Source organism: Ctenopharyngodon idella, chromosome 18, assembly GCF_019924925.1.
Source record: "Ctenopharyngodon idella isolate HZGC_01 chromosome 18, HZGC01, whole genome shotgun sequence".
Lineage (NCBI taxonomy): Eukaryota > Metazoa > Chordata > Actinopteri > Cypriniformes > Xenocyprididae > Ctenopharyngodon > Ctenopharyngodon idella.
In genome coordinates, this window is record NC_067237.1 from 29,656,881 (window position 1) to 29,682,148 (window position 25,268).

General features: G+C 36.7%; 1 protein-coding gene across 6 annotated transcripts in view; it reads left to right on the forward strand.

Annotated features, from left to right (window-relative positions):
- Nucleotides 1–25,268, forward strand: part of shank3a (SH3 and multiple ankyrin repeat domains 3a) — a 323,981-nt gene that overhangs the window by 221,218 nt on the left and 77,495 nt on the right. For 3 of the 6 annotated variants that reach the window (XM_051870260.1, XM_051870264.1, XM_051870265.1), the window contains 2 exons: nt 481–665; nt 2,381–2,404. In XM_051870260.1, coding sequence (XP_051726220.1) covers nt 481–665; nt 2,381–2,404 — 209 coding nt within the window. The remainder of the gene's footprint in view (nt 1–480; nt 666–2,380; nt 2,405–25,268) is intronic. The other 3 variants (XR_007926184.1, XM_051870263.1, XM_051870262.1) reach the window with 1 other exon arrangement.

Consider the following 25,268-nt stretch of genomic DNA (forward strand, 5'->3'; position numbering starts at 1 on the left):
CGCGCGTTGTCGTCGGTGACTGTCCGCGTACGGATAGAATGTTCAGGGCGGGAGCGCGCCAGCCCAGCCACGGGGAAACGGCGCAGCCTCGTCACAGCGTGTGTGCGTGTGCGAGCGTGTGCGCGAGAGCCACGGGGAGTGAACATGCCCCACTCGCGGCGAGTGCAGCCCGAGCGCTCGGCGCCGTTCGCGACAGGCAGCCGTTAACGGGAGCGAGGGGGAGGGCGGGGAGCGCTCAGAGGGAGGAGAGGAGAGGAGAGGTGGAAGAAAGGAGGAGAGAGGAGCAGAGGAGGAGAGAGTGATAGGAAGAGAGGGAGTGAGCCGCTCGCACCTGACGGCCCTGGCCGGTTCGGGAATATCGAGGAGGAGACCCACGCGTGCACGCACGCTGCCACCTTCTCACGGGACCATGTCGGTGACCACCGGATTTGGCTACCAGTTGCCGGGCATCACCACGGTAACCTATGTTTTTGTTTACAGCCCGGGGACGGTCCAGCGGGACCCCAGCCCTCCTCCCGCGGGGCCCTCGCACACACTCTCAGGAGCCCGGGGCCCCAAACGGAAACTCTACAGCGCCGTGCCGGGGCGCACCTTCATCGTGGTCAAACCGTACACACCGCAGGGAGAGGGAGAGATCCAGCTGAACCGCGGAGAGAGGGTCAAAGGTGAGTGCCCTTTCCCTGTTTATCACTTTGCATTTGTCAGCTGTCAATCATCTGGAAAGAGGCGGGGTTTGGCCGAGTGAGATTTGTGATGCAAAAATCAATTGGGAGCAGAGGCTCGTGGTTTGTGCATTGCAATGTGTCTCTCGTGATTTTTGAGTTGATTTATTAGGCTCTACAGGAAGTCTTCAAAAAGTGTGTCACAATTGTCAAAAAAAATCACTGTAATATGTGACCCTGGACCACAAAATCGTAAGTCGCACGGATATATTTGTAGCAGTAGCCAACAATACATTGTATGGGTCAAAATTATTGATTTTTCTTTTATGCCAAAAATCATTAGGATATTAAGTAAAAATCATGTTCCATGAAGATATTTTGTAAATTTTCTACTGTAAATATATAAAAAATTTGGTTTTGTGAGTGGATATGCATTGCTGAGGACTTTATTTGGACAACTTTAAAGGCAATTTTCTCAATATTTTGATTTTTTTTTTTTTTGCACCCTCAGATTCCAGATTTTCAAATATTCAAATATACAGCCAAATATTCTTCTATCATAACAAACCATACATCAATGGAAAGCTTTTTTTTTTTTTTTTTTTCAGCTTTCAGAAATCTTAATTTCAAAAAATGTATGCTTATGACTGGTTTTGTGGTCCAGGGTCACACATAAGGTATAAAGGTATAAAAAAAAAAAGGTTGTTATCCACTGAGTTTTTTTTTTTTTTTTTTTTAGTTCAATTTAGTTTATTTAGGAACAAAAACACTTACATTACAAAGTAACACTTAGATTAATTAGCCAAGCTGTTGTCGGTCGTTAATCTCAAAATGGCATACTTTGTTTGTATATATATATATATATATATATATTTGCCCTGTGTTCACACTTTGTTAGGTAACTGTACTTATTACTGTACATATTATGAATTTTATTTATAAAATTTTAAATTGTGTGTATAAATATATATATATTTATATTTAAATATATTTATATTTTAAATAAATATAAATACATACATGCTAAATTATATAGATTTATAAATCATTATTTGCTAAATACTGCAAATAAATATACATTGAAAATATATTTTTGCAAAAAAAAAAAAAAAATGTAAATTGGAATACAGTACAAATAGGTTCATAATACACGATAATGCAGGCTGAGGAACCCAGTATGCTTATATATAATCTATAGATCTATAGTAAAATATTGTCATTACTATAGCCAGAAAGTAATTTCGGATAGACTGTAGAACTACATCTGAGTGAGTTATGAACAGGACTGTAGTAATCCAGAGTGACCTACAGAGTGTCTGTTTTGCGTGATGCACATGTCTTTAACATGTCATGGTATGTCTCAGAACAGGGAGACAAAGGGTTGTTGTCTGTCAAACACTGCTCTCTGGAGACCGTCTTTCTTATCTCACACACACACACACACACACACTGACGCTCAGCTGTAAGGGCTGTGCTCATTTGCTTACTTGCTTTAGGTAGTGAATCTTGATCTTTAGGTGATTCAACTCAGAATCAAGTCAGACAGTATTCATTTTTGCTGTGTACATGTGATGTTATTAAAAGATGTGGGTGTAACTCATACTCACTGTTGAGCGTGTAAATGAATGCTGCTCTGGTTTGTGCGTGTGTGCGTCCATGGCTCAGGTTCATGGCTTATGTGTTGTTCTGTTCTTGTCTCCATTCATGCCTCAAACCAGACTACCACTCAAACGCAGTGGAAGGTAAAAAAAACTTTGCATCCATCCCACTGCCCTCCAGTGTGAATGAGTGTGTCCCATGCACAGCCCCTTACAGTGGTGTTTTTATCCTTCAGTAACTCTTTCTTTCCACTCTTCCCTACCTGCATGCTCACCTGTGCTCACACAATCTGTACCCAGCACCCCAAACACATACACGGCAATGTTAGTTGGTTTCCTTCCTCCCCTTTTAATCTGTACGGAAAACTATAACACACAATTTGATTTCTGTCACATTTGATGCTTAAAGCATTTTAATAGATTATAATTTCCTCCAAATTGCACTGAGAGAATCCTGTAATTGCTCTTAGATTGCTCCTGTGTAGCTCTTCATTTAAATGTTAACTTTGTCTCAGATTTTTCTGCTAAAATTCTTTTGGAGAATTTTGGTATTAATATTTGCGTGCAGTATGAGTGAAGCGTTATATATTTATGCACCTGGCAGAGCTCAGATCATGTGGTCTTGAAAGAATTTGAATGGAAGCTGTTGTTATTACTGTTATTATTCTCATTATTAGGTTACACTTTATTTTAAGGTGACATAGTTACTTTGTACTTGCTCAAATAAGTACTGAGTAATATTAATTACCTACTTGTACTTACTATAGAGTTACGTTTAGGGTTAGGTTTTGGTTTAGGGTTGGTTACTTGTAATTATGCATAATTCACTGTTATTACTATAGTAAGTACATGTAGTAACGTGTATCTACAACACCTTAAAATAAAGTAAAAACATAAGCTTTGTCTCAGATGTTTCTCCTAAAATTATTATTATTATTGCTCAGATGCTGCTTTTTATGCTCAATTTATGGAATAAATGGAAGCAAATTTGTCGACAGTTCACATACAGTAACAGTATAATGCTATAAACTTCATGTGGATAGTATAAGTCAGATAATTTGATCTTGGATAATTTTTTAATGAGAATTGTTTGCAATCAAATTGAGATTTGGCTTTTGATTGCACACTTTGGTTTCTTGGAAAATATATTAGCTCAGTTTCTGACACTGTTGATATTTTCTCCAAAAGTTTAGAAGGGACATTGCTAGGGTCTTTTAATTGAGAGAAAAATTAGTTGGAGATTTAAGCAAAGGTCTCATCTATTTAACCTGGGAGAAGCTTCTGATATGTTTTAGAGATTTGTAATTTTCCTGTCCTATGGGTATCTTGTATGTAATCCTTTAGTCCAGAACAGCTGCACGTACACTGAAAACACATCCTGACTCACATTCCTGTGCTGGGCACCAGGTGCATTAGTGCCCGTGAAGTGCCAGAACGCCCATGCTGGTGGAGATGGAGGTGCCGTTATAATCTGGTGGCACCATGACAGCATGCTGCTTGTGCCAGCTCAGAAACTGCCAGGACAAACCATATGCTGGACACACGACACATCTCTTACGTAACGGCACCATATGTCAAAAACGTTTCCATTTCCTGTGCCCTTTCTGTTCTTGTAGCACCTCTGTAACCTTACAAAGAGACCAAGCGAGCAACCAGCAGTCTCTCTTTAGCTCCCACCTCCTGATATGTTAGCAATGGCCGTCTCTCTCTGACATTCATTAATGTAAGAGTCACTGCTGAGAAAACAGCATCTCAATTTCAGCCTCAGCAATGCTATGTATGCAAACAGTGGGTCTCATTTCTTAAAGGGATAGTTCACAAAAAATGAAAATTAATAATTTACTCACCCTCAAACCATCCTAGGTGTATACGACTTTTTTTTCAGCCAAACACAATCACAGTTATATATTAAAAAATATGCTGGCCCGTCCAAGCTTTATAATGGGAGTGATTGGATGATGAGATTTTGAAGTCCAAAAAAGTGCATCCATCGATCATAAACGTAATAAAGGCCTTCTGAAGCAAATCGATGCATTTGTATAAGACAAATATCCTTATTTACAACTTCATAAAGTAAAATAACGAGCTTACGGCGTGACAGCCATACGCATTCGACTTACATCTAAAAAGTGGTAACTTTTTAACATCGATTTGCTTCATAAGGCCTTTATTACCCCCCCGGAGCCACATGGAGTACGTATATGAACGATGGATGCACTTTTTTGGACTTATCATCAACCAATCACTCCCATTATAAAGCTTGGAAGAGCCAGGATATTTTTAATATAACTCTTAATTGTGTGAAAGTCATATACACCTAGAATGGCTTGAGGGTGAGTAAATTATGGGGTAATTTTCATTTTTGGGTGAACTATCTCTTTAACTATTCAAGTTAAATGTATCCTAAACTTAGAAAAATAACGGTTCTTTATTGGCATTGATGGTTTCATGAAGAACCTTTAACATCTATGGAACCTTTTCATTCTACAAAAGGTTTTTTATAGTAAAAAAAAAAAAAGGTTCTTTAGATTATTAAGATGTTGTTCACACTAAAGGCCAGTTCACACAGCAGCGACAGATGCCCACCAACACGAACAATCACCAGATCACAATACATCACATTCAATGACCCGACAAGCACTGATTCGACATGTTCAATCAGCGAAAACGAGAGCAGACCAACGCCAACAGACAATGAAAGGGGTAACACACTGATCCGACAAAACACATCAAACCTGTCTGTTGCCTTTGGTCAACGTCTGTCTATTATAAAATTGTTTAAATATTTATATGCAGTAGCGTTCAGAAGTTTATAGTCTGTCAGATTTTTTTAGTTTTTGAAAGAAGTCTATTGTGCTCATCAAGGCTGCATTTTATTTTTTTTTTTCCCCAAATATACAGTAAAAATACAGTACTTTTTTTCAGGACCTGATGAATAGAAAGTTCAAAAACAGCATTTATTTAAAAAAGAAATCTTTTGTAACATTATAAATGTATTTACTGTCACTTTTGTATCCTTTGCATCCATCAATGCATCCTTTGTGAATAAAAGTATTAATTTCTTTAAAAAAAAAAAAAGAAAGATTAAAAATGGTAGGGTATAATTAGTGTTGGGTAAGTTACTCGAAAGAAGTAATTTACTAACTAGTAATTACATCTTCAACAGAGTAATTAGATTACTGTACTAATTATTCTCTCTAAAAAATATTGCATTATTCAATACTAATTAGTAATTACTTTCTAAATCCCATATCAACCAGTTGAACAATACAACACTCTAAAAAATGCTGCGTTAAAAACAACCCAAGTTGGGTTGAATATGGACAAACCCAGCAGTTGGGTTAAATGTTTACCCAACCTGCTGGGTAGTTTTATTTAACTCAACTATTGTTTAAAAATTACTGTATTGCTTGTTTAAAATGAACCCAAAATATGTTGGAAATTAGCATTAATAATATGTTTAATAAATGAACATTTATTAATAAGTTTAATGAATAATTAAATTGCTAATTAATAAATGTTCACCTTTTGATTATTATTGTTGCCTCTAGTAATTATATGTCTGATTTTTAATTTCCAACCTAGTTTGTGTTCATTTTAAGACAGCCATATAGTAATTTTAAAACAATTTTGCTGGGCAAGAATTTAACCCAACTGCTGGGTTTGTCCATTTTCAACCCAACTTTTGTTGTTTTTAACCCAGCATTTTATAGAGTGAAGGATAGACATGAAAATGCTCTTTTAATTCTTTCAAATAAATAATATAAAATTGCATAAATTGTTCTTGAAATTACCAAAGTGGAGAAGGTTAAATTTAAAACATACATTTTAACATGATGTTAAATTTTGATGTTAAATTCACTAATGTTTTATTTAGAATTGTTCTATATAGTCTCTGCAGTATTTAATGCACTTACATCATACGTAACCTTAATTAAATTACAGAAAAATTAAGAGTAATCCCTTACTCTACTTTTTCAAGGGAAAAAATAATTAAATTACAGTAATTAATTACTTAGTAATGAGTTACACCCAGCACTTGATATAATACATATTTAATTTCATATTTTATAATATTTTAATATACTATTAATTATGCAAAAATGCATTTATATAGATAATTGCACATTTCCCCTCATCTTGAGTAATCTATAGATTTTGTGTGAGAATCTTTTTCTGCACACCAAAGTATGCAACTTGTATAGGCCACAATTACCAGTGAGTGAGACCCAGTGAGAGTGTTGTGGTTGTGCCCCAATCACTTTAGTTTACCTTTGGAGACTCTCACTTCCCGATAAAATCACATTTGGGTGCACAACTGTCTATGAGACCTTGAGGACTGAATAAACCTGCTTGTGACTTCAGGTTGATAACCTTTAGCGGGCTCTTGTGGGAATGTTTTGATGGCACTGTGCCTCGTACAGATGTGAAATGCATTTTGACTGTGTGGCTTCAGTTCATTGGAGCTTACTAACTTCAGCCTTGCTTTGAGGTCGCAGATGATAAACGGATGAGGGCTGGAAATCTACCCCCCTCTCAGGGTTGAGATCGGCTACTGAAAAAATGTATTTTTAATCTAGCATTTTTAGGGCAGATTGAGGGTGAAGTCACATCTCAAGCTTGATATGTGATTGATATGTTTGGGAAAGCCAAAGGTTGGATTGTATTTTTTTACCCAACTTTTGGTCACATCATAAAGACATGAAAATGGGTAACAGAATATTTCTTGGTATATACTTTAATATTTTTTGATCAACTTTGTACCAATATGTTTGATGTTCCTATTTCTTAGTACTCCATACTCAAGTTGAGTATATCAAAGCTGAGTACCAGTTTATAATTAAGAAATCAACATAATCATAGACATCAAATTTTGATGAAGCACCAGCCAGGAATTTCCAAAATAAAGTCTGAGGAGTATAACTGACATTCACAATAAGCTGTTATCTGTTGGATTGTTCAAAGACACTTTATCTCTTTCTAGCTCTCTTACGATGAGGTTTATCTGTTTTTCTTTCACTCTTCATCTCCGTCCTTACCTTGACTTTTTTTCCTCTTCTCTCTTATTCCATTTTCTGACAGAGGAGAATGTTTATGAGGAGATCACGCTCGGTAAACATGAAGCCCACTCATGTCCACCTCTCCATTTCTCTGTGCTGTTCATAACTCTTATATGATATTCAGTAGATACTGATAGGACAGTCATAGTATCAGCATTGTAGGCTTACATATGCACACTTTGTCTTGTCCTAGTGCTCTGATGAATGTGTGTTGTCTCTCTCTGGCAGAGTCCATCAAAGAAAGTGAAGAGGAAGGTGAATTCATTAATGTACAGTTCTGTGCACTGCGCTGGTCCTGCTGGACTCTCTGTAGGCTGCTTTAGGTCAGACAGAACCAGTGTGAGACCACAGACCACCAATAGATTAAAGATCCCTGTAGATCCAGTGCAGTAGGTTACTAGGTTTTAGCGGGAAAAGAATGGAATGATGGATGAGGTTTGGTGTGTGTGTGTGTGTGTGTGTGTGTGTGTGTGTGTGTGTGTGTGTGTGTGTGTGTGTTCAAATGTCCCTACAAAGATAGTGTAACCCAAATTGTAGGAATCCTACCCTTATATAAAGGATAAAAAAAATTAATAAAGGCACTAATTGACAGGCTGTCAGTTTATAGTAGTTATATTTGGCTTTATAGTCATTGGTTATAAGTATAATAACAATCTATTTTTTATTATTTTTTTTTTATATAAATATATATAGTACTGGTCAGGAGTTTTGAAAAATGTATTTATGAACCAATGTTTATAAACACAACTTATGAATCCTGAAAAATATATATATAAAATATCCATTCATATTAGGGGTTGTGACGAGACAGTTACTCACGAGATGAGACAAGATTTTTACACATAAAAATGTTTTAACTAATCATCTTGTAATCAATGACATTTTAGTTCTACATTCTGATTATGAAATATCATATGCAGTAAAAGAACAATACTCAAGCACTGTAAAACTCAACTGACTGGCTTCTCTCCTGTATGATTTCATATGAGTCTCTTCAGACCTTAGAACTGTACATGATTTATAAGCTTCTACAACTTTTGACCTCCTAACTGAACCCCTTTCCACAAATTGATACAGTATAAACAAAAATGAATAACAGTTTTCTCTTAGTCTTATTAAGTGCAAACAATAAGCGCAACCATAATCAAAGTACTTTCTCAATATTTAAAGTGCAAATAGACCAATTTTTTTCTTCAAGCATGATACAGAGCTAAGAGATGGTTACAACTACACAGCCCAGCCTAAGATAGCGTTCATATCGGGAGATATTTGTATGCATCAGGGAGCCGCTTTCAAAATGCGAAGTATTAATGCACGCTCGCGTTTTACTTTCGCGATCCTGCGTACTCTGTGAATAGGGAGCGGCAGTGCTAAGTGCGAATTCTACAAGATAAGACTTTTTTTCAGACGCTTAGGTTCTGTTGTGTAACGAATCCTCTGCCATGGTCTTGTCAGTCATCTCATCACTTACTCTCGTCACGTTATCGGTGAACTCTGATTCCTGCTGCACTATGTACGACGCTGCAGCTCATGCTGGATGAGCTGGATGGTATTGAAGTGACCGTTATCCAACTGAATTAAATGGTTTTTATTTCTATAAAAAGCAAAACGACAGTGGAGGCGTAATGTAAACGTAGCAGTAGCATATTCTATCCTAATTTCACCCTCACACTTCGTCATGGCAATATCGCAAGACAGCTTTTCACCTCGATGAGAAATCTCACATTTTACACAAGATCTTGTCACACCCCATATTTTATGTATATTTTTCAGGATTCATAAGCTGTGTAGTTCTTCATTTGGAATTTAATAATTAAATAAAATTAACTGACCACCAGTTATTAACCCCAGAGCTAATGGGAAGTTTGTATTGAAAGTTTTACACAGAATCATTCAAAATCAGTCGCTTAGTTTGTAAATAAATGAGATTTTACTGATTGTTTTAATGACAACAGAAAATCATTTCAGAGGAAGGGCATCTTACATTACTTTTTGATTGAAGATTTGACTGAAACATTTTTTGCACCAGGAATGTGCATTAAGAAAGTAAATAGGGTCATTTTTTTTGACTATGATGTTATATAAGTATTATAACTGTGTGTGTTATATGTAGAATATTCCTCCTTTTTATATCCATGCTGTCATATTCAGTTCATTTTTCCCTTTTTGCCTTAATGTCATCACCAGAATCTCCCTATGTAGAGCATGAAATTAAGAAGGAGGATGGCCGTGGTTATGTGGACGATAAAGGTAATCTTACCCATGTAGCTTAGCTATTCTGTTAGAAACAGTTGGTAGAGAAGTACTCTGTATGTGTAGACTGATAGATTTGTGTCTGTTTTCATATCTGTGATAAGTTTTAATGTTTCTAAATCTCTGAATGCTGTCCTGCATGATCTTGAATTCCCTGCTCATTCCATCGACAACAAGGTAATATTAAAAGTTGTATCCCTTTGAGCTCAATCAGAATGTCATCAGTGATTGGAATCAATTTGTTGGCATTCAAGAGAGCAAGCAGACAAATGCGAACGCCGGTCTTACGGGTGTTGTTGTTTAACATTAGTGGGCATTGATGCATGCGATAGTCTTACAGCGTAACAGAAACGTGGCTGTCGCATGCATGATGTTGTTAATATTCCACAAGCATTGGGAGTGTCCCACAGCCATTAATCATGTTTGTGAATGTCTAATCTGGCTGTTATTTGCAGCAATTCCATTTTCATGCCTGTCTTAAAGATTAATAAGTAGAGGTGTACAAGACTAGAGCATGCTGGGAAAACATGAGCTCACATTGATAATCTACTCTGTGACAAAGTAATTTCTGGTCCAATCAACGATCATGTGACAGTATCATTTTTAGGGTTCAAAGTCTGTAGAACAGTTTGAGTAGCGATGTCATAACTTAATGGGAGCATAACTGTTTTGAAAATGGGCTTTATGGAAGGAACTGTGTCCTAGAACAATAATTCTGTTTGAACCTGAAATAAGTTGATTTGCTTCCTTGATACCCACTAAGTTGGTGCCTTAACAAGCAGCGTTTTTGTATGAAGGTTTTTCTTAAGGAAACTGGTTTTAGATTGTACGGTAGACAGGGCGGTATGCAAACATTGGATTTGAATGCACCTGATGCATTCCTACTTCTGCATGATTAACCAACATAACATGGAATTCATAACCAATTTTACTTCCATAATATAATATAATATAATATAATATAATATAATATAATATGAATGCAACAGGATTAGGGTTGCAAAATTCCAGGAATTTTCAAAGCTGGAAACTTTCCATGGGAATTAACGGGAATATATGGGAATTAACGGTAATTAATGGGAATAAACAGTCATTTTTCATAATTTTTTTTTTTTTTTTGAAAGAAATTAATACTTTTATTCAGCAAGGATGTGAGAAATTGATAAAAAGTGATATTAAAGTGATATTGTTAGAAAAGATTTCTATTTTGAATAAATGCTGTTTTTTTTTTAACTTTTTATTCATCAATGAATCCTGAAAAAAGTATTACAGGTTCCAAAAACATATTAAGCAGCACAGCTGTTTCCAACATTGATCATAACTGAGTATCAAATCAGCATATTGGAATGATTTCTAAAGGATCATGTGACACTGAAATAAATTACACATAACAATTGCTGCAATAAAAATATATTTATTTTACATATTTACTAAATTAGAATTAATTGAATGAGAAAAAGTAATAACTGTTATTTCATGTTATGATCAAACAAAATGTTTATATTTATGTTTGTATATGATACATTTTATATAAATATCATACATTTATATTAATTTCCAATTAATTGCCATAAATTCCCGTAAATTCCTATTAGGTTTCCAAATTGGAATATTTCCAAAATTCAGAAATTTAGGGAAACTTTCAGCCTCTTTGCAACCCTAAATGTGGGATGGGACTTGATTTTTATCTGTTGGGAATAGATTGTATGGTGATTGCTGAAGTTTTCTCTATAAAAGCTCTATAAAAGCTTTCATTTTGATGAAATTATTAATTATTAATGAAAAATCCCCAAGATAAACATTTGTTCTTTATAATAGAATTCACTGATAAATCATGCACCATATAATAATGAACATAAAAATGATCTCATGCTGACTTTAATGATTGCCTTTACTCAAAAACCTTTTTCTTTTCTTTTTTTTTAACAAAAAATTAAATAAAAAAGCATTTTATAGAGTTACCAGTGTTTGATTAGCTCCTCTAACATTTCCTGGTATGTTTGTTCACCTCATTAAAGATTTCCCATCGGCCAACAGTAAAACCGTAATTCTTTTAAAGTAAAAGAAATCAATTAACTTTAATTGTGCTTCTCCACAAGTTTTGAGGCGGTTTTACTGTGTAGCAGGTTTTTCCCGACAGAGCCCTATTACTTTTCAGAGGAACTTAATAGAATTGGTATTTGAAGAGGCCACTAGTTCCTAGTATTTGTTGAGAAGTTTGCATTGCTGTTTTTAGAGTGAACACTTGTAAACAGCCATTTGTCCTAGCGGCTCGCGGGCAGGGTTTAGCGCTTTCTATGCCAAAAGCTTTCTCGCTTTTCGCAGTCACTATGTAACTATGTTGAAGGCAGCTGGAGTTTTTTTTGGAAAACAAGAGCATCTGCCTGTCTCTTAGCAACAGGTGTCTGTGCTTCAGTATGGTATGTGCGCTTGCCAAATGATGTGACATTTCGCTGTCAAAGTTAAACTCTCTGTGATATAAAAATATTTGCGTTTGGTCAGACTCTGCCAAGTCGTGTGGTGTAGACACAGTGACCTAAATAAATACCCACATAGCACTGATGCTCTGGGTGATGCATGTTCGACATGGTGTAATCACTCTCAAATGTGCCAAATATATAGAATATTATTTCATATGCAATGTATGCTTAAAAATATGACCTAGTTCTGCATCTAAAACCAGACAGGAAATGATTCCCCCGTCTGGAGAGTTGAAATGTGATTAAAAGTCTGTCTGCATAAATACAGATGTTTGTAAGTTCGAATAGCCTTAATTTATGTTTTGAAAGGTCATAGAGAACTAGTCTGTTGCAGATGAAGCTCAAATCAAGTGGCGGTTTCGGATTTATGTCTGTCTGTGTGTGTTTTTTGTAGATGTTTTATGGCGTGTGACAGTGTAATGAATGGCGGTTTTGATGTAGGTTCATATTGTCCCATTGCAGCTGTAGGGAGCCCATCTCATCAGCTCGCTTATGGCCATAAGAGGCTTTCTGCTGACTCATGGCTGTGTATCATAAGGTCTGTGCGTTTGTGCTGAGTCACTCACAACTTTTACTAAGGTGACAGACTAGAACATATGTTACTTTATGGTGTAGATATATTGAGTCTGAACATCTGCACTTACATACTCACTCAAAGCTTTAGCCTATCCAGCAATTGCCTGCAAATTCACAGGCTATTAGGACATCTTAAGATTCTAAACAGGATGGATGGATGGATGAATGGATGGATGTATAGATAGATAGATAGATAGACCTTCTGAGTCAATTACATTGTAGATAAACAAGCAGCTACAAAATAAACACACACACACACACACACACACACACATATACTTGTATATGTGGTTTACAGGGACTCTCCATAGATGTAATGGATTTTATACTGTACAAATGGTATGTTCTATCCCCCTACAGTACCCCTACCCCTAAACCTACCCATCACAGGTTTAGGAGGATACAGGAAGTGTCCTCATAAACCATGTTTACGTTGTAATACCCATGTCATTATACACATTTGTGTCCTCATAAACCATGTATACAAGAAAACACACACACATTCTCCAAAACCAATAAAGTGTGGGAATATCTGTTGTTTAGCTGATTTGTTTATTCATTGATTTCTCAGTATGAACGTCTGTGTCACTTGCTCAGTATCACTATTGCAACTTTATCAAAAAAGCAAGCTCTAATCTGGTTGGCTGGTTTTTATGTAGTACATAGTTTTATACATCTGATTTTTGTTTTAGACATTTAGTAGCAAGTAAGCAAGATATCTTTTAAGTGCATCTGGTCTGCTTTGCACTTTAAACTGTGGTTGGATTACATCTTGGAAATGTCCAAAATAAACTGCACTGTGAACTACATTTATTGCTGATAGTCTTGCTTTGAGAGTTATTATAAGTGACTACATGGAAGTTATCTCTGAAAATCATTTCAAATGTCAGTTTTTTATATCTGAGAGACTGATCAGTACAGGTGTTTGTACTCGTGTTGTGCCTACTTATAATGAGTCAAAGTTTCGCTTACATCAGCTTGTACTTGTTTGTATGTGATATCTTTGATCCCAAGGTTAATGCACCACTCTCTGCATTTTGACTTTTCTGTCACAGCTGACCACCTGTAATCTTTATCTCTCTCCTGACCTTGCCCCAAACTTTTGCCCCCCTACAATCCACACCACCTGTCACACACACACACACACTCACACACACACACACACACCTTGGCTAACACACAGTAGCCTTCTGGTTGTGGCTTGTTGTATATGCACTCTTTCCTTCTCTCTTTACTCTGATTCACTTACACTTGGGTGTGTGTGAAATTAAAGGGTTAGTTCACCCAAAAATGAAAATTCTGTCATTTATTACTCACCCTCGTGTCCGTAGACACCATGGAGATCCAACGCAACTACCACTCCAAGGTCCAGAAAGGTAGGAAAGACATCATTAAAGTACTCCATGTGACCCAAGTGGTTTAATCTCACTTTTATGAAGTGACACGAGTGCTTGGTTTGCATAAAAAAACATAATTTACCACATACAAAAATATTGATCTGCAACGCATTCACAAGAGCTTCACGACACATATGTGTTGTTTTCAGACTAATGTTAACAAAGATTAGTAAATACAGTAACAAATATATTGCTCATGGTTAGTTCATGTTAAATAATAAATTAACTAATGCTTAACTAATGAACCTTATTGTAAAGTGTTACCGAGAACTTTAATGATGTCTTTCCTACCTTTCTGGACCTTGGAGTGGTAGTTGCATTGGATCTCTATGGAGAGACAGAAAGCTCTCAGACTTCATCAAAAGGATCTTAATTTGTGTTCCGAAGATGAACAAAGGTCTTACGGATGTGTAATGACACAAGGGTGAGTAATTAATGACAGAATTTTCATTTTTGGGTAAACTAACCCTTTAAAGGTTTTTTGTTAAAACCATCTTGTGACTTATTTCAAAGAGGCCATATTTTGGAAAACAGTTTTTCCTCGCTTTTTAGGAATACAAGCATTTAACATAAATCAACAAAAACAGCTGATTCAGAAATGTTAAATTATAAACTATTTATAGTTTATAAATAGTTTTATAAATAATACTAATCCCTGAAAGGATTCAGATGGATTGGAACGTAATGCATGAATCCTGTGGGCTATTTTTACAATACTTTTATGGTGCTATTTCATCCTTTTTGAATCTTACGAGCCCCGGCATTGACTTTCATTAAAGAATGGTCAGGATATTCTTCAAAAAGTCACCTCTTGTGTTACATACAGTAGAAGAATAAAACTCATACAGCTTTAGAATAACATGAGGGTTTTGACTTTTTAAAGATACAGTGTGACTTGTTGGCTTTTTAAAGATGCAGTTGCGTTTAGTGTGAGAGAAAACCATCAAGTAATACTAAAAAGTGTGTTTCATTCAAGACATTTACTAACATTATAAGTAGGTTTATGTCAGAAGTTTAGAATATGACTACTTTTAAAATCCAGTTTATATCCAAAACAAATTCCAATATAATGGTGATGGTATAACAGGCAACACGAGCCGGGTCTTTCTTCCGTCCCTTTATCAACAGACACGTTAATGGTGTTTGACATGATATTGCAAAAGGCTTCTGGTACAAGGTTGTGTTGTTGTTTCTAAATGGTCAGAGCTCCCGAGCATCACCGCTTCATGTGAAGGCCCATTGTTCCCAAGGGCAGTCTGAACACAACAAAAAGCCATCGATCAGCAGCACTTGATTGATGTTCTGATAGCTTTGGACTAATCAATAGACTGAAGCAGCATGTGGGCGTGATGGGCAGAGAGGGGCTTCCTCTGTCACTGCCTGCTGCTGACTGCAGACTTCCACCTCCAGAGCAACAGTCGTGACGGTGATGGAGTTCCTCCATAAACAAACTGCTGTTTGCTTATCTGAACCTGGGGAAGGCGTGCTGACGGTGAATGTGAATGAGAAACTTATTGAATGTTCAAGCAATAGTTCACCCAAAAATGAAAATTCAGTTATTATTTACACACCCTCATGTTGTTCTAAAGCTGTATGAGTTTTATTCTTCTGTGTGTAACACAAGAGGTGACTTTTTGAAGAATATCCTGACCAATCTTTAATGAAATTCAATGCTGGGGCTTGTAAGATTTAAAAAGGATGAAATAGTACCATAAAAGAATTGTAAAAATAGCCCATAGGATTCATTCATTACATTTTAATTCATCTGAAGCCTTAAAATACTATGGGGGGAATACTGTGGGAAAATGTTGCCATTATTTGCTGAAAACCTTAACCACTGTGACTGGATCATTGAATCATTGGTAATCATTGGATTAGTGAGTTGAACTGTTTTTGTTAACTGGATCAACTGATTCATTAAAAAGATTTGATAAATTCATAAATTGGACATCATTGCTTTGTCTTTAACTGTCATAGATGCACCAAAAAATGCAAAATGTGTTCGATGGAAAAATACCAGCATACAGGTTTGGAAAAACACAAGGGTGTATATATAATGATTTTTAATGTTCTTGGGTGAATTACTCTTTTAAACTGGGATAGCATTGGATCCAATTTAATTTGGATCCAAACCCAAAAACTCCCACACCTACAGCCAATACTTGTTAATGCAACAACAGTCATTAAAAAGCGTCAGTGACAGTCTCACACATAATTCTCCCAGCGAATAAGTGTTTTTCACCTCACATCGCTCATCAAAGGTGAACTTTGAAATCTTTCTCTCTGATTAAATTCATTAAGCAGTCACGCAGTGTTAACAAAATCACTAGTGCAGGAGAATACCGGGGGAGGGGTGATGGACTGAGAGCATTTCCGTGGGACTATTGTACCTGTCGGCTTGCTGTCAGAGAGAAATGCTTTAACTCTGCTTTTAATCTTCTCTAACTTCTTTGATCTGTTGCTTTGAAAGAGACTGAGTAAGGTAAGAGAGTGAAGCAGGAGAAAAAGAGGCTGGGTTAATGGTCGCTAATGGTGTTCTGGGTCTAATTGTTTTGAACATTGGCACTTTAAATAAGATTGGTGTTGTCTGTAGTATATTGTTGGGGGAAGGGAAATGTTCAATCAGTTCAATCAGTGGTAGTTGTTCAGCCAGATGGACTGATTGTGCTCTACAGTTATGGTAAATGATGTAGATTTACATTGACATATCTTGGATACAGTTTCACATTGGTAAACTGAATCTACTTTTACTATAGATTTTTCAATAGCTATTCATATTATATCTACCTGTAGGGTTTTTCTGATGTATTTAGTGTGCATTTGTTCAAGTTTAATTATGTCATTCTAATTTTCTTCATAATTATTCATTAAAAGAAAAAAAATTGTACTAGAGAAATGGTACTGATTAGATTATTATTTCTATACTTTGTGAACTTAGACAGTTTGATTGCATTCCCAGATAGCAAAATAAACCTCAAGCTTTACAGTTGAAGATTTTTTTGAAGATTAGTCTTTTATTTTTAAAACCCTGTGACTGTGTGAACAAGTGCTTCTGAACATGCCAAAACTGAAGATCATCTTCTATAACAACTGCAGTGCTTGAAGGACTTGTTCTTTCGTTGACCACAATGACAAAATCAGTGATGTCTGGCTCTCCCAATGCCTCCTGAAATAAGCATAGAGGGCCCAAATCTAAGTTTCACTTAGTAGACTAAAAGTAGACAGTTACATTCACCGATACTAGCAATTCTGTTAATGCATTGAATACATACATTTCAAGTCTTGAAGAATTGTGGGTCCTCCTCACACAGGTACACTGAGGAGCATGGAGGGCTACAGTGCGTTTCATGTTGACATCATGCACACCCTTCAAAGTCAAGTAAAAATTAACATGTTAAACAAGCAAGCCAACTTAATTTTATATACAGTGAAGACAGTGATGAAGGTAGTTAGTGTTGACAAATTTCAACTCACCTGAAGATCATAAACATTTAAAATGTTACGCAGAGTCTCTGAAATCTCGTTGATGTGTGCCGTTTTCAGTGATATGGTGTAACTTTGTACATACCTAGAAAACCAAAAACACACAAGTGTATAACCAACAATGGATGTCGAAAAGAGAATGTCAAGTCTGTGTCCAGTTATCTGAGGAGACATCACGCAACTTGCATTTCAACTCAATTGAAGTTACCTTAAGTGTTGAAGCTCACTCTTCAGTAAGCATCCAGTTCAGCCTGCAAGTAAAGAAAGATTGTAAAGGTTTACTAATCGTAGATAAAGCTACTGCTAGTTTATTTACATGAATGTAGGAATAAAATCACATATCTCAGATCAGTGTGTTTAACAAAAAGCAGCAACACACTTATATAATGTAGAACTGCGATGACAGGGGGAAAAAATGGTAGCTAACGTTAACATTGTTGCCCTACATTTTCTTAATTAAAATATCCTTACAAAAGCCAATAAGAAAAAAAAAATCAGAAATGTTTTGCTTTACTTTCATAAGTTCGCTCCAGACGCTTGCGAATATCTGCCACGCTGAAAGGATTCTTCTGGTAACGTTGGTTAGAGGCAATGATGTGATGTGGATGACAGCAGTTTACATCGCTCAGTAAACTTAGAAATAATCATTAAAGTAGCGGTGTTTACTCAGGTTTACACCGGTAAAGAGCAAACAGTATACAAGTATCTATTAATAAAGGTAACATGGTCTAACTGAATGTGCCAAACTTTACTTGAACTTACCAGCTTTCTCATTGGCTACAGATGCTCCTTGCCAGTTCAGTCAGAGAAGTATAATAAAGATGATGTCCATGGTCTTATTTCTTCAGGGCTTCCACTGCTCGGTGTCTGGGGATTAAAATCTGCCATTTCTTCAGCGATGATAACACTTCTCTTGATTACTACAAAACAGAGAAATATTAAAAGCAATTTAAGGCATGTTATGAGAAATAATCACTTATTCCTGTGCGTCTTAACATACTGAGTGAAGAAGCAACTAGTAGCAACAAAAGCTGTGATGCTGTGTTTGTGTTGTCCATGTTTTAGCAGTCATGAGCATCTGCAAATGTAAAATCTGCTTACATTTAGGAACTGAAGATGATCTTAGACATACTAATGCATAGGATTGCAGTACATTCTTATCATAACAAAAAATCAGTGAAACTAGCTTATGTAACTAGCTTATGTATTTGGTTAATTGAGGTTATTTGAAAACAATGATCTTCTATGATAGTATAGACAAATCCTCTTCATCTTGAAGAAACATGGAATAAAACAACTTTTGCTTATTACAATTGCATTTATAAAACCTGTATGAGCGTGGAAACTAAAAACAAACAAACAAACAAACCTGCGCTTTCTCCTCGTGTATGCAGGACCGTCATCATCCTCTTCCTCAGCTCTTTGTTTGCAGATTGGAGTGTTGCTCGTCAAAGTTTAGTGCAGCGTAAACAATCGAGATCCACATAACAATGCTTAGATCAAAGATGAAAAAGATTTCGTCCATTTATTAGCTGTAGGTGGCATAACGAAACTTTGCAGACAAGCCAAGAAAGCCGCGTTCGCGGCAGTCACGTGGAGTTAACTTTTAGCAAGTTCCTTTATAAGCGTCTGCTAAGTAAAAATACTACAAATGTAAATGTGCGTCGATGCTTACCAGAACTGTTTTGTCGAAATGACCCCATACATTAATATCTCTTAGTAAATAATCAATTGTTTTGCTCGCGTCCGCTCCAAACCGCACAAACATGGCGGATATCACCCACTACCACAGGTATGAGACCCCTCCCACCGCTGCGCGCGTTAAGATGAATGAATCACCAGAGAGCGCAGTGAAGCGCGTTTAAAATACATAAAAGCGTATAAAAGAATGAATTGCTACATTACTTATAAATAGATTTGATATTATACATATTAGAGAATGTTCTGTCTTATATGGCACTTTTATTATATTAGGTTTTACCGCAGATATGTTGTTTTTGACAAATTCGCTACATTAAATGTGTAGCGTTAGTTATTTCATATCAGATACTACCAGGAAACTAAGTCAATTTTAAAACAATTTTATGATAATTATTGCTATATCATGTAATCATCTGTGAGTGATAATCTGAGTCATTGCCAGAAGTGGCCAGATCTCTATAGCCAGAGTTCGGCCAGTTACGGTGAACAGGAATCGGCTCAGTGCTTTACAGCCGTAACAAATATACATGTGCCAGAGCGAGCTGCGGGCCACAATCGGCCCGGTTAACACACGCCGGTGCCGAGCTCGGGCCGATTACTACATGCTATCTGGGTTGGTTAAAGGGATAGTTCACCCGAAAATGAAAATCATCCCATGATTTACTCACCCTCAAGCTATCCTAAGTGTATATATCTATCTTCTTTCAGACGAACGCAATCTGAGATACATTTAAAAATATCCTGGCTCTACCAAGCTTTATAATATTAGTGAACAGGGAGCATGTTTTGAAGCCCAGAAAATATGCATCCATCCATCATAAATATAATCTTTACGGCTCAAGGGGGTTAATAAAGGCCTTCTGAAGCAAAGCGATGGGTTTTTGTAAGAAAAATATCCATATTTAAAAACTTTATTAAGTATAATAACTAGCTTCCGGCAGATGGCTGTACGCATAGATTTGCGGCGGAAGAGTAACCCCTGACCAAAACGAGAAATTTTAAAGAGAAATGTAGGAGGATTTTGATATAAGAGAAGAGTTTGTTGCACAGCCCTATTTGTTTGAACCGCGAGAGGCGTCTAAGCTTACAATACTCCTACATCCTGCGTCATACATCGCGTCACGGGTTACTCTTTTGGTGCAAGTCGGCTTGTGCAGTATGTGTCCGGTCGTCTGACGGAATCTAGTTCGCTTCACTTCAAAAAGCCTTTATTAACCCCCAGGAGCCGTATGGATTATATTTGTGATGTATGAATGCATTTTTTTGGGCTTCAAAACAGGCCCCCATTCACTACCATTTTAAAGCTTGGTAGAGCCAGGATATTTTTAAATATATCTCTGATTGTGTTCGTCTGAAAGAAGATGGAAAGAGGGCTTGAGGGTGAGTAAATCATGGGATAATTTTCATTTTAGGTGAACTATCCCTTTAACATCAATACATTCTGTTACTACTTTAAATAATGAGTAGTTTGTAGCTTGGCAAGCTATAGTTCCAAAATAGCTGTAAAATCATGTCATTTATGACCTTGCATGGCTTATTGCTTTATTAAACGTGATTTTAACAATGAGTGCATTTACATGCACCCTCATAATGTGATTATAATGGGATTTTGGCAATATTGTGATTAAACTTTACTTCATGTAAACACAATACTTAGATCAAATGAATGCCATTAAGCTCATAATCGTACTAACCATAATTGCATTAAACTAGGTGGTGTACGCTGATTTTAATTGCAATAAACAGGCATATAAACACCTTAATCGCATTATTACCGCTCTGACCAAAGTGTGCATGTGCTCGGACGTACACGGATGCCGTGTGTTGTTCATACAACTTCATGAATAAAATCGCGAAACTCTGTCAACACAACTCGCTGTGTGGTCTCTGCTCCGTATCTTCATCCAGATGGCAGCATATAGGCAAACCTGGCATTACAATGTTCATCACAGTGCCGAATAATATCCAGTACATCCATAAAAATGTATTTTGAATTTGATGTGAGTAGATTAAAACAATGGCCGGTAACATCCATACTGTATGCCTATCTGAGTGTGGTATAACCATATTATTAGCGAATAATCAGAGTAATGAAAATTGCATGCAAACTGGAGTGAAGAGTTCTACTCGTGTCATGTAAACATCTTACTGCGATTAAGACCTTATGCTGATTATGAGAAATAATCGCATTATTGGTGCACATGTAAACGTAGTCATTGTAATGATCACCAATAGGATTTACGGTACATGTTCACTCATTAGTTTTACCCTGTGTCTTTGACCAGATATGAATATCGCACTACAGCGAGCAGTTGAGACACAGTAGCTTTTTCTTCATTAGGACATCACTATGATGATTGCAGACACAAGCAGATTGTCCAAAACATGTCCATCAGGATCTGATACTGCCCTGCGCAGCATGTCGCTCTCTTTTCCAGCCAACCCAGAGCTGTTCGGAAAACTGTCTTGCTTCTGACACACTGCTATTTGCTCTAAAGGCTGGAAACAAAAAGCAGATCGCCTAAATCCCCTCCACGGGATTTCTGTCATTAACTCGGAGAAGAAAGCCTGTCGCTCCGTCTGCCGGTGCACATGCTGTCCGCTCCCCTTCCAGACCTTTCCGAGATGGCAATTAGGTTTAAGTGAAACATGCTGTTACATGTCTGTATATTTACATTTGCGTGTCCAACTGTGCGGCCATCATGACAGTTTAGGCATATAAGTACGAGATGCCGTGATTCATTGTTCAGGTGACCAACAAGGTCGGATTCTTACGGAGCTGTAGATTGTAAACAGAGCTGATGCCCAGCCAGTGTGTGTGTGGTTGAATCAGAGGCTGAGAATAGTAAGCTCAGAATTCCCGGAGTGTGTCCATATGGCTTATATTGGAAAAGAGTGGACTCGCACACAGGTGACAGGTCCTACTGTGATTAAAACAAAGCGTGGACTGAACACAGTGCAGAAATGCTTTGATAGGCCTCACCATGGAACAGAGCAGTGCCTGACTCATCAATGAAGAAAGCTGCCCAGGATTAGTGAGAGGACGAATTACACACAACAAGATCGACCCAATATAGAGAAACTAGTAAAGGGAGGGAGGAAGAGAAAAAAACAAAAGGGGGGTTTGTTTGTTCCTGGCTGTGTTAGTTCATTAGCAGCTCTCTGGGCATGTAGTGTACCTGCAGACCTGATGAAGGGCATCTTTTATATGAGCCAAATAATCACTGCATCAGCTTTGTGTATTATAGGACACCTATGCATTGCAAACATACTGAAGAAACGGAAAACGGACCTGCGTGTCTTACAAAATAATATGGATGTTGTGTAACCTTATGAAGTCTATTTAAAGGGGACATTTTAATATCTTCCTTGAGGTCACTTATAATATTAATCAAGTTTTTTGCGCAGAAATAACAAACAAAAGTATATATGCGGAAAAACAATAATTTTCAACCTTGAAAAGATTAAAGTAAATGTCTACTGTTATGATTGGTTAACATCACAAAAATTTCTATTTCAAATAAATGCTGTTCTTTTAAACTTTCATCAAATCGCTCTGGAAGAAAATGTATCACGGTTTCCACAAAATTAATAAGCAACACAACTTTGAACTTTGCCAATAATAAGAAATGTTTCTTGAGCAGCAAATCTGCATATTAGAATGATTTCTGAATGATCATGTGACACTGAAGACTGTATTGATGCTTGTAATATAAATATTTCACAATATTACAGTTTTTTTACTTATTACTGTAGTACATCTTTGCATCATCCATATTTGAAAGGTCAAGAGTCACCTGTAAACTAGTGAATGAGAACATATGCTGTTTGTAGCAGGCAGCAACAGTCTTTTCCAGAAGATGTTCACAAGTTTGATTTGTCATAAACATCGGACTGTTTCGCATGTGATTCAAATGTGATTGAAGATTCAAAATGAAACAGATTATTGGTAAAACGTTCCTGCAAATGGTATTGATCATCACGGAGATCAGCCTGAATGCTTTAAGCTACTAATTAAAGCAGTGATTGTAAATGAAGCATAAATGAATCTAGCAATCAAAAAATCATGTTTGTTCTTTACAATCAATCATTTGTGATTAAATCATAGTATTTAGAAGCAATTATTTGCATATTATTTATTTCAGTAAATATAAACCATAATCAAGGCTGGTTTTAAATTAGATAAATTAGATGAAGGCAATAATCACTGTGCTAAATATTTTTCATCTGCTATTTTTTTACTATAAATTGAGCTGTTAAACAGACCTATTAAATAATTACAGTGTTGTGTTTATCTTTTACAGTGGGTTTGCCAGCCTGATTGTTTCTGATGAGATCAGATATAGTCATATTGCTTCAGATGATTTCTTTTATAGCAGTTTTTAAACTGTGTGCATCAACATGTTGAAGAATGTGATAAATTGATTCCACACAAAAACAACAACATCTTTGACTTCCATTCAAACAGGTCCTCCAGTTGACCTTTCCAAGATGTAAAGTAAAATAATAAAATCTTTTTTTACAATATATTTAATCATTATTGCATATATTTTCATTTTATTACATTATATAATTATAATAATATATTACATGATTATATATGTTATATAATAATACAAATTATTAAAATAATTTAAAAAATAATTTACATTTAAATTTTATTATTAAATATAATTAATTAATTAATTAATTGTTTCTATAGTGAATATAATTTCTCTAGTTGTACTTAATATTTCATTGGCTAGAAGCTGTTCTTTGTGAGTACAATCTCTATAAGTGTAAAGGCCTGTACACACCGGAACGAATATCGCGCACACTTATTGCCAGCGTTTTTCGAGACGTTTTTCGTGTTCATACCCAAGCGATTTTCACTGGCGATGCACCGAGCGAACGTGCAAATTCACTCCCTGACAGACTCCCTGGCATATACATGACATGAGGAGATGGTAGTCAGAAACGGTAGTGCAAATAAGTCACAATGACAGTAGTGCAAGTGAACGGTAGTGCAAATAAAGATATTTGTGAAACAGACATTCTCAACTACATTTCTTGAATGTTTAAGAAAAAAAAAAAACAGTAAAAATACAGAAATAAAATGGCATATAATACACATCTATTGGTGTGGCCAAGAACTGGCAGAGCACCCATAGTTTGTAGGGGTTTCCTCATCTACTTACTTTCTCTTTGTCGTCTTGGTATCGATGTGTGCTCGGCAAGACCGTTTTGTCCTTGAGCGCCACCAAGTCGTGTTTTACTGTAACTTCAGCAGCTCCAGGCACGTGAACAAAAGCGCCAATCTCATTGGTCGGCCAGTTTTTAACGCATCACGTCAAACCAAAAAAACGAACCCAAGGCGTTTTTTAAAAAAGAACACTTTTACGCCTGCCGTTTTTCGCGTCGGTGTGCACACTCACATTGGCGCCCTTTGTTTAGTCACGAGGCGTTAAACGTCGGTGATAATCACGCGCGATGTTCGTCCCGATGTGTACAGGCCTTAAGAGTCCGTCCACACGGAGACACGTTTAGATGTATACGTAAATTTTTTTTTATCGTATTGGCATTTTGTCCAGACGTATCCGCCGTTTTGGGAACCTGAAACTGCTATTTTTTGAAACTGGGTCCCAGAGTGGATAAATCTGAAAACGACACCCTTGCGTTTTCGTGTGTACAGCCAATCTGTATATTTTGTGAAACGATGATGTCATCACCTCACGTCTCGACCCTAGTCAGACACCGCTACGTCACGTAACAGCAACAACAGCAACAATAGCGGACTACATGCTTGTGTTCATGCTGCAGAAGCTACTGAGCATATTAGCTTTACCAAAGTAAGGCTTTATTTCTAAGCTTTACTAAAGTTTGTATACAGCGCACAAGGTTTATGTGCATGCTCCAAGTCTTCTTCTCCGTTTTTAGTGTATCTCTGTGGCAGAATTACAGTGCCACATACTGATCTGGCATTGTTTTTTGTCGGTTCAGGGGTTCCGTGTGTACTCAGATATTTTTTGAGACAAGGAAAAAAAAAAGATTGGATAGGGAAAGCTCTGGCTTCGTGTGG